A 13,964-nucleotide genomic window follows, 5' to 3' on the forward strand; every position below is an offset into this window, starting at 1 on the left:
AATCATGAGTCATTAATACAGGAACTTCAATGCAAATAAATACATTTTCCAAACAGTACAGCTTTTGTAAACTGATGTATTTCATGCTTTTGTTTGGCTGCTGTATCTACGTATTATCTGATTGAAACTTATGTGCTGGAAAATGAAATGATCCTACGTGGCAAAACACCTCATTGCAGTTTCAGTTTTGTTACAACGAAACCTATCGCCTAGGTTATTTTAAGGTTCTCTACAAAACACCTGAATTTGTTGTACTTTTTGGGGGAGGAGGAGGAGTAGGGAGGGAGGTGTGTAAGTACAAAACATTATGTGATACTGTTGACAAGCCGCTTTCATATGCACTCGGTTATAACGTAATTGTTTTGGGGAATTGTAATGCGGTTTCCAAAACTAAAAGGTTTGTGAATGGACCTGTTCTGGATTTATTTTCTGAAACGATGGATACATTTCCCAGCATATGTCACACTTGTTAAAAAGTATAGTTCAAAACTGAAGTTCATACAGTAGTATCTACTGTACCTTGTGTTTAACAACCAGATTTAGATTAGAACCGAATCATGTGCTGACTCATGGCTCCGTCACACCATTCACTGCATCTGACGTATTTTTAAAATTAATAATAATTGTTGATGGTATTTGGAACATTCGTTTTATATTCAATCGTTGGCGTTAATTAAAGCGGTACTTTATTATATCTTTTGTTCTTATTATTTCTATTTAATGTGATGCTAGTTCTCTTAAATGTCAATTCTATATTTTTTTAAAGTTACATAACAGCTAAAATATTATAGTTTTAGTTTGAAATGCTGTTTTGAACTTTACTTCACAGATAACAAGTTGATGTGCCAAAGTTATAGCCCGTTTTGGATAGCCCTTTTTTAATCCCTAGCCCAAAACATTAGCATCAGTGTCTACTTTTTTTTTTCTCTCCAGATTTTACAAATTGTGTATGAAATTCGTTTTACATCCTATGGATCATTGAGGGAAAGATGGCTCAACCTCGTCTTACAGGAGCGCTACGCTCCTTTTCAAATGTCAGCAGGAAAGATGATTATACAGAGGAACCATGTGATTTAAAGGTGGGTTATTGCTAAAGTGAAATGTGTTTTGAGTAAAAGAAAAAAAAATGCAAATACAGTACTACTTTAGTGCATAACTTAACGCTCATGCATTTGAGCCATTCCAGTGTCTGCTTTATTACACTATAGATATATGCAAGTGTTTCCTGCTGATAACTTACTATCAATGCACACAGGAAAGCCTGAAATGGCTTAAACTGATATGAAATTTGAGGCTTAAACTATGTGCTGCACATGATGGATTTTAGTTTAAAATATTAATTGTGTTAATAGTTACTTTAATGCAACTGGTATAGTAAATCCTGAAGCAGAAAATAAGGTTCAACCACCATAACTGCTTACATCTTGAATTATGTATGTGTCTTTTAGAAAGAGAGTATTGTTTTGGGAAGTACTGTCTTGGCTTGCATTAGGAATTGGAGAAATATCCCCCGCTTTCACAGAAATGTTGCCTTTCAAAAACAATTCAAAGAAGTTAGTCAGAGATAAAGCAGACAACATTGAAATGGTTAAAGCTGCCATTTTAATGTATAAACCACCTTCTTTTCCGATAACCTTATTCAATTCAACCATTGCGTTTTTATTAATATTAGTTCTGTTAATAACGCAGTAATGTTCATGCTTACCCTGAGTACACTGTTGGCCTCTGACACATTTTTATTTTTTGGATTTGTAGTGTCCTTAGGTCTCTCGCCAGCTTCCCTGTACTAGCAGTGCTTCAGTTTTCTCTACTTGTTCAGCAATGGTCAAAAGTTTTGCATCACCCTGCAGAATTAGCTCATTTTGCTTCATAAAGTAGAATGAAACCTGCTGAATAATGTTACGTTAACATTTTGAATTACATACCGCTTTGTAGTTTACCATATGCTTAACGAAAAACTGAAAAAATGTACACGCTTTACATTTTGAAATCTGGCATGAAATACTGTTATACTATTCTGGCTTCCAGTAGACTCTTGCTCTATCACTTTGCACTTTGTAGTTTTGATGTTTTAAAAAAAAAAAAAATCATTTAAAAAGGCAGTATTTACTGTTATTAGCTGGCAGGGGAGTTGTGTCACTGACATACTTTGTGTTATGTATCTGCATTTTGCGTGAGAGTTGTGCCGACAGGTTGAGTACAGGTACACTGAATCTGATAATTGCTGTGTTTGCAATTTGGTTAGATTTAAGCCCTGTTCACACTTGTATCAGAACGATATTGGTAAAATTTGTTTTGGTTTAGATATTATATCACTTTCTGTCCTAACTCACTTTTCAACACCAGTACAAGATGGGTAGTGTTGTGATATACCTGTACACATTTAACCTGGTTTATATCGACACATTTACATCAAAGATATTCTGTATTACATCAAGATAATCAACTCCACTGATTCTCTATGGGGACCTCCGTCACTTAGTGCGCAAAAGGTTGTGGAATTAGAGAGCTTTTCTATTGATAGTCAATGCAGCGGTGGATGATTGAGCTGCTTTGAGCTTATTTTATCGATGCTTAAAAATATAAAAAAATTTGTGATGTCTATTTTACCCTTACTCTTTCTCAGTGTCTTACTGAAAAACATAACCCATGGTAATGATGGCATACCATAATCTATAGGAAAAATACACTTTTCAGAGGACAATACCAGAGATGGTGCATATGCAGAAAACCCATATTTCACACAGTTTTACAGAGTAGACAGTAGATTTATTTGTATTAGCCATCCATTTTTAGAGTTTAACCATTTTCTTGAATTTCACTTCAATCATTTATTACTGTAACCTGTGAATATGTTATCTATAAATATAAAAAACAAACAAAAAAAAACTACATTAAAAAAACATGATGGAAGTAAAGGTGGAGTTGAGAATCTTGGTATATGGGATATCTTTGGTGTAAGTGGGCGCATGCCTCATTCTGTTGTTAATCTTGATCTGTTCCGAGTCATATCACATCTGTAGCGGTACAGAAGGTGCTCTTGCCCGAGTTTCAAGACAATACAGTTATACTTGTACAACACCGATTACTACTCCGGTGTGAACAGCCGTTGCTATACAACAATCTTCTTGAATCTCTACAGTCTAGTTTCTGGCCGCATCACAGTACTGAAACTGCTCTGCTCCGGATTGTGACTGATCTCCTGCTCAATGCTAATGCTGGTGCTCCCTCTGTGCTTGTCCTTCTTGACCTAACAGCTGCTGTTGACACCATAGATCATGGTATTCTTCTTGACCGCCTTCATAAGTATGCTGGAATCTCTGGAACTTGTCTCTCCTGGATATCCTCTTACCTATGCGGACGCATTCAGTCTGTTTTTTATGCTGGACGCAGTGGTTTTGCAAACGCATTCACTTGTGGTGTCTCCCAAGGATCTGTTCTTGGGCCCCTTCTCTTCAATATCTACATGCTTCCCTTGGGTCACCTCATCCATTAACACAACCTCATGTTTCACTCCTATGCTGATGACACTCGGCTCTACTTAAAACTCGACCCTGGTAGCCCCTCTGCTGTGGTCCGGCTCTCTGCCTGCATTCAAGACATTGAAGCCTGGATGTCTGCCAATTTTCTTGAACTGAACACTAACAAATCTGAACACCTTCTAGTAGGACCTAAAACTCAACTTAAGAATCTCAACGTAGCTGCCCTGAACCTCAGAAACTGTCTGCTGCTGCCTTCCCCCACAGTGCGATGCCTTGGTGTATTTCTTGACAGCAGCCTCTCCTTTGATGACTACATCTCCTCCGTGGTCAGATCTTCCTTCTACCATCTTAGAAACATCTCAAGTCCGCCCCTACCTTTCCCTCCTGGATACGGAGATACTTTGTCATACGTTTGTCTCCTCTCGACTCAACTACTGCAACTCTATATGGTGGTCTGCCGACATGCACCATAAACCGACTGCAGCTAGTTCAGAATGCTGCTGCCAGGATCCTTACCAGATGTAAAAAACATGATCACATCACCGCCCGTCTTGCCCAGCTGCACTGGCTATTGTAACGTTCAGGATTATGTTCAAAACTGCTCACCTACAATGCCCTTCATCACACAGGTCCCGAGTACCTCCTCAACCTGCTGACTCGCTATGTCCCTGCTCGCAAGCTGAGGTCCTCCGACTCTGGCTTACTTGTTATCCCCAAGCAAAAGCGCACCACTCTCGGACAACGCTCATTTAGCATCATGGCTCCGACTCTCTGGAACTCTCTCCCAGCTTTGGTTCGTGATGCTCAGACCGTAGCTGTTCTCTCTTGCTTTCCATGCTCCTTAAGCCTGATATCTGTTATTAGCTGCTGCTACTATTTCATGTGTTGTTACTATCATGTATTCTGCTCTTTCCACAGTATTTGTTGTACTATTTCATGTATTATGCTACTATCATGTATTATTCAATTTCCGCTGTATTCGGTGTACTATGTATTATGCTACTATCGTGTATTATGTACTTTCCACTGTATATTATGTGTCATGCATTTCTCTATTTGAAGTATTATGGATTTTCTTGTGTTTATTGCATCTTGTAAAGCGCTTTGTGATGATGTTCCACTATGAAAGGCGCTATATAAAATAAAGATTGATTGACTGATTGATACTGTTCCGCAACAATACCGGTATAAAAAAAGCAAGTGTGAACAGGACTTTATTTGTGTACCTCTTGCATTCCATGAAGCCTTTATAAACTATCCTGTTTTCTATGCAGGGACATAGGTGTTTCTCTTTACAAAAAAAAAAAAATGTAATATTTATATTTTCTCTTCTGTTTCTAGTCTAAACGGTTAAAAAGACAAGAAGAGTTTTCCAAGGCGGGCCTTACGTGGAAGAAGATTGTCCAATTTGTCAATGAACATCTAGACAAGAAGGAACAACCGTCTGCGAATGAAGACTTGCATGCTGTGTTAAAGGCAGCAAGACAGATTGGTAATTGCCTTATTTCCTTAAAAGCCAAATGACAGGCATTCATGCTTGTGTCGCCCAATTTTGTAAATGCATCTTCTAAGGTTTAGAAGTACATGAAGGTTCATCAGGGACTTTACACACAAGCGCTCCATATATAAAAAGTAAAAACAAAAAAATCCTGTTAATAAATTGCACTTTTTTTGAGGCACGTTCCTATGTAGCTTTGGGCATTTCCATGTGATATGGTGCATGCAAGCGTAGCTACTAGTTGTTCACTGACGGACAAAGTGAAAATGTTTAATTATTAAATATATGCAGATTAGTATGCTGTCTATAAACTGGCCTGTGTTGAGCAATACAAATAATGTTTGCATGCTCTCTCTGGTTTCATTTGTGCTCGCTGATGGCACTTCAGTTTTAATTAGGTTTTCGTAATCTATTTTAAGTAGCCATCATGCAAATCTGTGATTTAAGTGGTTTGCATATTGTTGTAGTGTATTTACATACATCATTTATCTTCATTTTAAAGTCTGTCTACACTTTACTTACCACCACTGTGGATAGGAGTGGTTACTGCACAATAATAGTCATACATTTAGTGTTATTTTATATTAGAATGTCCTCATTTTAGTTTTTAAAGTTATAATGACAATACCAGTTTAAAATTAAGATTTGGTTAGTTTACATGTAGCCCATATAAACGTGTGTTTATAAATAGTGTGAATATCGTATTTTGCTGTGGTAAAATATATATCATAGATTAATCACCAAGTAGGACATAGAGTCTGAGACTTGTCAGCTAATGTCCTTCTAATGTATAAGCAGTACTAATGCCTTTTTGTTGTGAATACTACCTCCGCCCCCAACATAGAACTGTGACCTGATATGATTGTAGGTCATTTAGAATTCAATAATCTCTTTTTAGTACTTTTCAGTGTCTTCCGCATAAAATTATAAAATGAAAATGCCTGACCATGGTGTACATATTGCAGCTTCTTAAATATAAGTATGACGGCTCGGACGGCTTTCTGTTATAAACCTGTTTATTGTCTGAATCCAATACGTCAAGCAGTAAGCTCTGATAGTGTTCTGGCTATGGGTCCACAGAATTGCCGGTTCTAGATAAAAAAGGGAAATGGTGTCATTCAGTACATTGAAGCAAAAGGAATTTAAAGTCGACATGCATAATTCATAATATCTGAGGACTACTGATTAATTGATTTGAACACCTACTATACCTGCCTTTTTACAGGCCCATTCATCACGTACAGATTGGAAGTTTGAGAAACAACCAGAAAAAGAAAATAATACATTTTAGCATAGTACGTTTTACAAACAAAACAAAAAAACACTTAGATACCATATCTAAGTGTTTTTTTTTTTTTTGTAAGCAGTACTAAAACATCACTATTGTATTGTCTAACCAAGGTTATTATCCCACACAGATTTTATGTATGTCATTTTCGAGTTTCAGTAGAACCACTTGTCCAGCTGGGATGAAACTTGCTAAAATCCTTCAATAACTCAATTTACTTGGAGAAGACCTTATGAAATTCTGAGGAGACTGGCTAAGGACATTGTTAATCACAAGTTAAAAGCATCAGAATCTGTTTCCATTTTCACTAAAAACAAAAATCGCACTGAATGTAAACTTTAGCACTTGCTGCTTCTTCTTTTGGTTCTCCTGCCATTAAACTTTCTTTTTCCCCAACCCACCAATGAGAACCCTCGACAGTTGCTCTTTACAAAATAAACCAAATTAAAAAATGATATATATACACACACACACATACATACTTTTGGTATACACAGGAAACTCTATTCCAGGCTAATAGGTACGACATTTTATACATGCTGTCATATACCTACTCCATGGTTTGCATGTCGCAGGTATGACGTTACTTATTATATAAATGTAGTCTAGGATCAACTATCCTATAATTATCCCATACAGTCGATTTCTGTTATTTGCATATTTGATAATTGCATAAATCACTTAATTGCACAACTTGCAGCTGGTCCTGTTTTTTTAATGCATGATTATATGATTTGGTTAAATTCATATCGTCTAAATGCATAATTCGTTTAATTGCATGAAACTGTGTGTTCCCGAAGTCGGCTGTACAGTACATTTTATTTTGGCTAACTGCATAATGCAGTCCAGGTGTTCTGTTAGCGTGCTGTTGCTATGCTCGTACGTATTTGCAACGGTTTGGCAGCGGGGAAAAAATAAGAAAATGTAACACTCAGGCCAGATACTGTGCAGACTTCTATCAAAGACTTGTATCCTACTTTGTAGTCACAGTGTATACAGTAAGGTACTATACACATCTTTTTTTAATTTCCTGTATATATAGGCTTGGCTAGTCTAGTTTGCAATCACTTTTCGTCAGCTTAAATCGGTGGAGTTTTTTCCAAGTTGTAGGCTCTGTATAGTTCTTTAAATGTAATGCTTAACATGAACATGCTGGCTATTAGTACTTATTATTATTTTACTTTTCATGCATTGCTGTGGATAAGTGATGTTTGAATGTTTTATAGGTGTTATACTGTACCATATTTCAAGTTCGTTTATTGTTTTGAAATTGTATTTTATGTACAATAAAATAAAGAATAAATGGAAAGTAATGTTATGAATCTGATTGAAACAAATCATATACAGTGTCTATAGAAAGTCTACACCTCGTTCAAAATTTTCACCTTATAGCCTGGAATTAAAATGCATTAAGATTTTTAAAAAAAAATCATTTATTTACACATCCTACCCCACAACTTCAAAGTGAAAAAAAATATACTAGAAATTTGTAAAAAATGTATTAAAAATAAAAACTGAAATAACTTGGTTGGATAAGTGTCCACCCCCCTTGTAATAGCAATCGTTAATTAGCCCAGGTGTAACCAGTCGCCTTCAAAATCACACACCAAGTGGCCTCCACCTTTGTTAAATTGTAGTGATTCACATGATTTCGGTATAAATTCAGCAGTTCCTGTAGGTTCCCTCTGCTGGGTAGTGCATTTCAAAGCAAAGACTCAACCATGAGCACCAAGGCGCTTTCAAAAGAACTCCGGGACAAAGTTGGTGAAAGACACAGATCAGGGGATTGGTATAAAAAAAAATATCAAAGGCCTTGAATATCTCTTGGAGCACTGTCAAGACTATTATTAAAAAGTGGAAGGTGTATTGCATCACCAAGACCCTGCCTAGATCAGGCCGTCCCTCCAAACTGGATGACCAAGCAAGAAGGAGACTGATCAGAGAGGCTACCAAGAGGCCAATGGCAACTTTGCAAGAGTTACAGGCTTTTATGGCCAAGACTGATCAAACTGTGCATGTGATAACAATATCCCAAGAACTCCACAAATCTGGCCTGTATGGTAGGGTGGCAAGAAAGAAGTCATTAATCAAGAAAGACCACCTTGAATCCCGTTTGAAGTATGCAAAAAAACACTTGGGAGATTCTGTAGCCATGTGACAAAAAGTTTTGTGGTCTGACGAAACTAAAATGGAACTTTTTGGCCTAAATGCAAAGCATTTGTGTTTGGAGCAAACCCAACACAGCACATCACCCAAAGAACGCCATCCCTACTGTGAAGCATGGTGGTGGCAGCGTCCTGTTATGAGGATGTTTCTCATCGGCAGCGACTGGAGAACTTGTCAGGATAGAAGGGAAAAAGAATGGAGCAAAGTACAGAGAAGTCCTTGAGGAAAACCTGCTGCCCTCTGCAAGAAAGCTGAAACTGGGACGGCAGTTCACCTTTCAGCATGACAACGACCCAAAGCACATAGCCAAAGCTACACTGGAGTGGCTAAGGAACAAAAAGGTAAATGTCCTTGAGTGGCCCAGTCAGAGCCCCGACCTAAATCCAATCAAATTTGTGGCATGACTTGAAGATTGCTGTCCATCAACGCTCCCCTAGGAACTTGACAGAGCTTGAACAGTTTTGTAAAGAAGAATGGTCAAATATTGCCAAATCTAGGTGTGCAAAGTTGGTAGAGACCTATCCCAACAGACTCACAGCTGTAATTGCTGTCAAATGTGCTTCCACCAAGTAGTAACTCAGGGATGGAGACTTATCCAATTATGATCTTTCAGTTTTGTGTTTTTAATATAATTTTTTTTTCTTGATAAAAACTTTTTTCCCCTTAACAGTGTGGAGTATGGTGTGGTATGCAAAGTCGACAGTACAGTATCAGGCCTCAGTCATTATTTGTATGTTTTTTAGTGATTATAAATCTTTAGATTCAGCATAATTGTTTGTTGTTATGAAAATATACCTTGTTAAGACAACCTTTTGTTATGACATTTGCCTCGAGTTAAAATAAACCTGAATAGAATTCACAGGGGTCTAAAAAATAGATAGTTTGGGTCTTGTATTCGTGAGTAATAAGCTTACTACGACATCATTCACTGAAGTTCAGCTTGTTTAAATTCCCCATCCATTTTGTGTATAACATTCGCCAAAGACTTATATGACAAAAACAAAATCTTTGGGGAATGTACAAATATAATAAGGCAGCCCCCTACTGTGTTCTCTGGTCTTTCAATAATGATAGAAATGGTAATGAGATGCGGAATAATCAATATCTCCACTTGATCCAAAGGCGTCAAATTACACTGATATATTACACAAGGCCTTTCCAAAGACATGTCAGTTGTTTTATCTCATTACTTTTGATTCATTCTTTAAACTTGTCTCATATCTTTAGAAAACTTGAAAGTCTTTGGTATTCATAATTATCACTTCCTACTGCTCTTCAAATTGAAGGGATTGAGTATAAGGCTGTATAGTCTATATCTACATTAACCTTGTTTTATAATAAACCAGAAGTGCAATGATTAAATCTGTCTTCCATTAGTGTTGTTTGATACAGTTGGTCTTAAACAGCTGTATTCCTAAAAAGAAAAAAAAAAATTACAAAAAAGGTAGGGTTCCAGGAAATTAGTGTCGTACTGTTTTCTTATCCCATCCAAAGGCTTTGTCAAATTTAGCAATAAAAGATAGTAATTGTGCAGTTAGCAGTCATTCAAGTTTGTATTAATGAATGTAGCGGAATTAGCTAATAATGAATCAAGTGGAAATACAAGCTTTAAAAAAAAAAAAAAAGAAAATCTTACTCTAAATCTAGGTAAATAATATTATTATTTAAGTATTGATGGTTTTTACAAGCTTTAAAAAAAAAAAAAAGAAAATCTTACTCTAAATCTAGGTAAATAATATTATTATTTAAGTATTGATGGTTTTGTTTGGTTTTTTAATCGGTGGTAACTTAATTACAGGAAGGGGTAGTTCAATTATTGTAGATTCCTGCTACTTCTGTACCATTAAAAAAAAAAAGATATACCTGAATATAAAACTGCCTTTATTTTAAAATCAAGGCCTGTGTTCCTGGGACACATTATCAGAACAGTCAATACAATTCGTCAGTACTCTCTCTTTCCCATTTTTGTTGACTGGGAATTTCATTCCTTTGAAGGATTATGGAGATGGCACTGGTTTCACGGCAGGGCTCTTCAGCAGAGACATATCATTTGTACTGAATTGTGTGGTGATTGAGACCAATGATCTCATAATCTCATCTAATTTTATTTCAACCTAGGCCTCTGAATGTGAAGGCTAGTAAATTGGCCCGTTGCACCACCAAGCCCCTGTGGTACCAATATTATTGTGTAACATTTGCATTTCAAAGGTAGTCTTCATTGAAACCCATTTTCAGTAACTGCTTACAGTAAGCATGTTCTTGTTATTTTATAAATGACACAACTGCATTAATAATATCCTTTTTTTTTTAACAGTTGGGGCAGAGTTTGGGAAGGATATGATTGAAAGTGCAGCTGTTTTTCTCTTCACAACGTTTTACGCCAAGGACCAACTTGGTCAGGAAGAGACTAGAACCATCAGGCAGATGTTTGGACCTTTCCCATCATCCTCCGCCAGCGCTGCTTGCAGTGCAGTTAACAGGGTTACATCTGTCTTTGATGAAACACAGCTAGAAACCTTTATAAAGACTCACAGTGCTAACTGTTTAAAGGACCAAGTACCTTTTGGCAAAAATATTACATTCTCCTTTGACTTGTATGCCTTAGACCATTTAGAGGATTTGCCATTAAATGATGATGATGAAAAAAGGCTTAAGGAATTCAGTTTAGACTATGATAAATTTATGAACAATCAGCAGGAACACCTGAGAAATGGATCCTTTGCTAAAGATGGTCCCAGACCCTCTGGGAATATAGACGATTCCTTTCTAAGGAGAGAGGTTGAGAAGTATGTGTTACAGGGAACATTGGAATCCACCACTGCTGAAGATCTGTGTACAACCCTGTTTGAGAGTCTGGCTTCTACCAAGAGTGACGATGAACTCCAAAATGAGGTAAGCTGGTTTTGCCGTGAGGGAAATAAGATTTCAGAGCCATTCCAGACTTATTTTGCCTCAGTTTGCTCTGGCAAACTGGAGAGGAAACCTAACAAATCTCACAGTGAAACCTGGAATGGCTTTCAATGTTATGTAATGTGACTTATTTCCAAAGAGATCATTAGTCCATTGGTTTTGTTGTGAATCTAGCACAGATTGCCTGTATGATAAAAAGATGCACGTTAATGAAACCAGAGGTTCTCGTTTTGTTTGAGGAAGTGAAAGTAAATGTATGATGTGTTATGTATGAGTATCAGAATGCATGTCTGTTCAGAACAGTGAAAGAACACTTCATGCTTTTAAATGTGAAGTTTGTAGACTTTTATTATGGGCACCCAGGAGTCTGGTTTGGAAATTGGTGGTTTTTGTTTTTTTCTTAAGTGAAACTTAAAAGGAGGACACATAGAGTAGGGATGCAAATTTTAAACGTTTAAACGTATAAACTCTAAAGAAGTGGTAAAATATTTAATAATATGTTAGACATATAACCTGTCGTGACAAATGTCATCAAACGCATGTTTTTTTATACATTAATGTTAGTAATTTATCATCAGTAGTCCGTTGCGTATGAGACTGCTCTAGTGCCATGGTAAGGGTGGATATTATAAAAAGGAAGGGGTTTGGCAATTGCTTCCAAGTAGCTTTTCTAATTGGTGCAACAGAAAGATTGACATTGGGGCAGGTTTTATTCTCTGTTGATCTGGCGCTTCATTGGTGCACTGTGTGTGTTTATGCTTGTAGTAGGCGTGGTATGGTATCAATTCCACGGCGGGGTTAAATAACATTAGTGACCAGCTTTTTTTTCTGAGTTGGTCCTATATTTAAAATGGCATCTCTAAACAAAGGAAGCCAAGTTTGGTAGTATTTTGGGGAACTGGACGAGAAAACCGTGGTGTGTATATAATTATGCCAAAGAAAATTGAAGTACCACAAAAACACAAGTTCAGTGCTTCACAGTTTGAAATGAAAACATTCAGAATTACTGTGGATGGAGTTACTGATGGCAATAAAAAGTAAATATCCTTAACAACATTTGCTCTAGATTTGGCCAAGTGATCACGTTCTCCCCGATGAGGACAGTGCGCGTGAATCGTGAATGCAGCAGTTTTGAAATCAATGTAAGATTATCCCAGTATTGTGCCGACCCATAAAACAATAACAGCGAGGCTGGAAAAACTTAAAGAAAATCGTGCTGCAGCTGTTCATACAAAACTTTCAAAAGGGAGAAAACGTTGCAATTACCACAGACTCTTGGACCCCATTCCCCAATCTTCCCATAGGGGAGAGGCTTTCTTCACTTGAAATTGATCTGTAAGCTTGTGGACTGAACAGCCGTTTGTTTAGTACAGTTTTTATTTGTATGTTGGAACTACTGCACTAAATTAAAGGACCCCTGAAACACAGTTCAAACAGGTAGGCCAGGCATCTCAAGTGAAAGTATTTCCAACTTTGTTTCAATTGTAAGCACAACTTGCTTTTGTGCTGTAAAGTGGGTGATGTTTGGCTCTTTTTAATTAATTATAAACTGTATAATTTGGGACAAAGTTACTTTAAAAAAAAAAAAAAAGTCACAGGTTCCTGTTTTTTTTTGTTGTTAAATGAAACACACGATCTTAAAAATATTATACTATCCAAAAATGTATTCAATATGTATATAGTATAAAGTTATATCTTCACTAGCAATTTTAATTACAACCATAAATATAAACATTTCAATATATACTTTGATGTGTAGGTGTTTTGTTTTTTTGTATTTATTTAGTCTTTGCGATGTTAAAATGTTATTTGTTTATTTAGGGGTTCTTTTAAACGATGTTATTTGGGTCCGACAGTCATTTAAGTTTTACAAAATATTTCTCACACACATACAACCAACCAAATGTACATTTGCAAGAGGGAATGGGTTTACGAAGTGGGTCGGGTAACTTTAACGTTTCCAAATGCAAAGAGTAAACGTTCAATGGAATTTCGTGTGGAGACCTTGTCACATCAGTCTTGTGGGAAGATTCTTATTGACGTCCTTAGAACTGCAGGAATCACTTTAATTATTTCAACTTAACTTGCAGTATAAAATGAATTGAAAAGTGTATCATGTTGTAAATAATAGATTAACAAATAATTCCAGAACTTTTATTTGATTTAAATAGGAGCTTGGAAATCCTAAGTAAGGCAGGGGTCTTTGTAGAAACGTCCACCCCAGTTGGTTCCCACAGGTGGCAACAATAAAGTCCCAAAACAATTTACCAGGGTTTCGTACAGGGGTCTAAAACTGCATGTACTTGGGCCTAATTATGTGCCTTTAATTTGGACCCAAAATTCAAATAAGTAAAAACATAACTAATAATTCAAAAGAAAATACACAGATACTTTTCTAATATGTTCTTAAAATAAATTAACAAAAAAAATTTTTGGAATTTGAATAGGAATCACACAGTAAATTTGTCATTTAAAGTTTCATTTAAACAATTTTCGGTTTGGTATAATTTGTATTTTAGACAAACCAAACGTGATTAAATAATGGTAAAGAAAGACAGACCACTTTGGTTTCCTCGCCAGCAGGGTTCTCGCAAGCGCTGTTGAGCGTAACGGACTGTTA

General features: G+C 36.5%; 1 protein-coding gene across 1 annotated transcript in view; it reads left to right on the top strand.

The window, feature by feature from the left end:
• Positions 1–728: 728 nt before the first annotated feature.
• Positions 729–13,964, top strand: part of ascc3 (activating signal cointegrator 1 complex subunit 3) — a 260,436-nt gene continuing 247,200 nt past the window's right edge. Inside the window, exons 1-3 of the mRNA XM_041251261.1 lie at positions 729–1,079; positions 4,824–4,974; positions 10,749–11,326. Coding sequence (XP_041107195.1) covers positions 990–1,079; positions 4,824–4,974; positions 10,749–11,326 — 819 coding nt within the window. The 5' untranslated portion in view covers positions 729–989. The remainder of the gene's footprint in view (positions 1,080–4,823; positions 4,975–10,748; positions 11,327–13,964) is intronic.

This window comes from Polyodon spathula, chromosome 5 (genome assembly GCF_017654505.1).
Source record: "Polyodon spathula isolate WHYD16114869_AA chromosome 5, ASM1765450v1, whole genome shotgun sequence".
Taxonomy (NCBI): Eukaryota; Metazoa; Chordata; class Actinopteri; order Acipenseriformes; family Polyodontidae; genus Polyodon; species Polyodon spathula.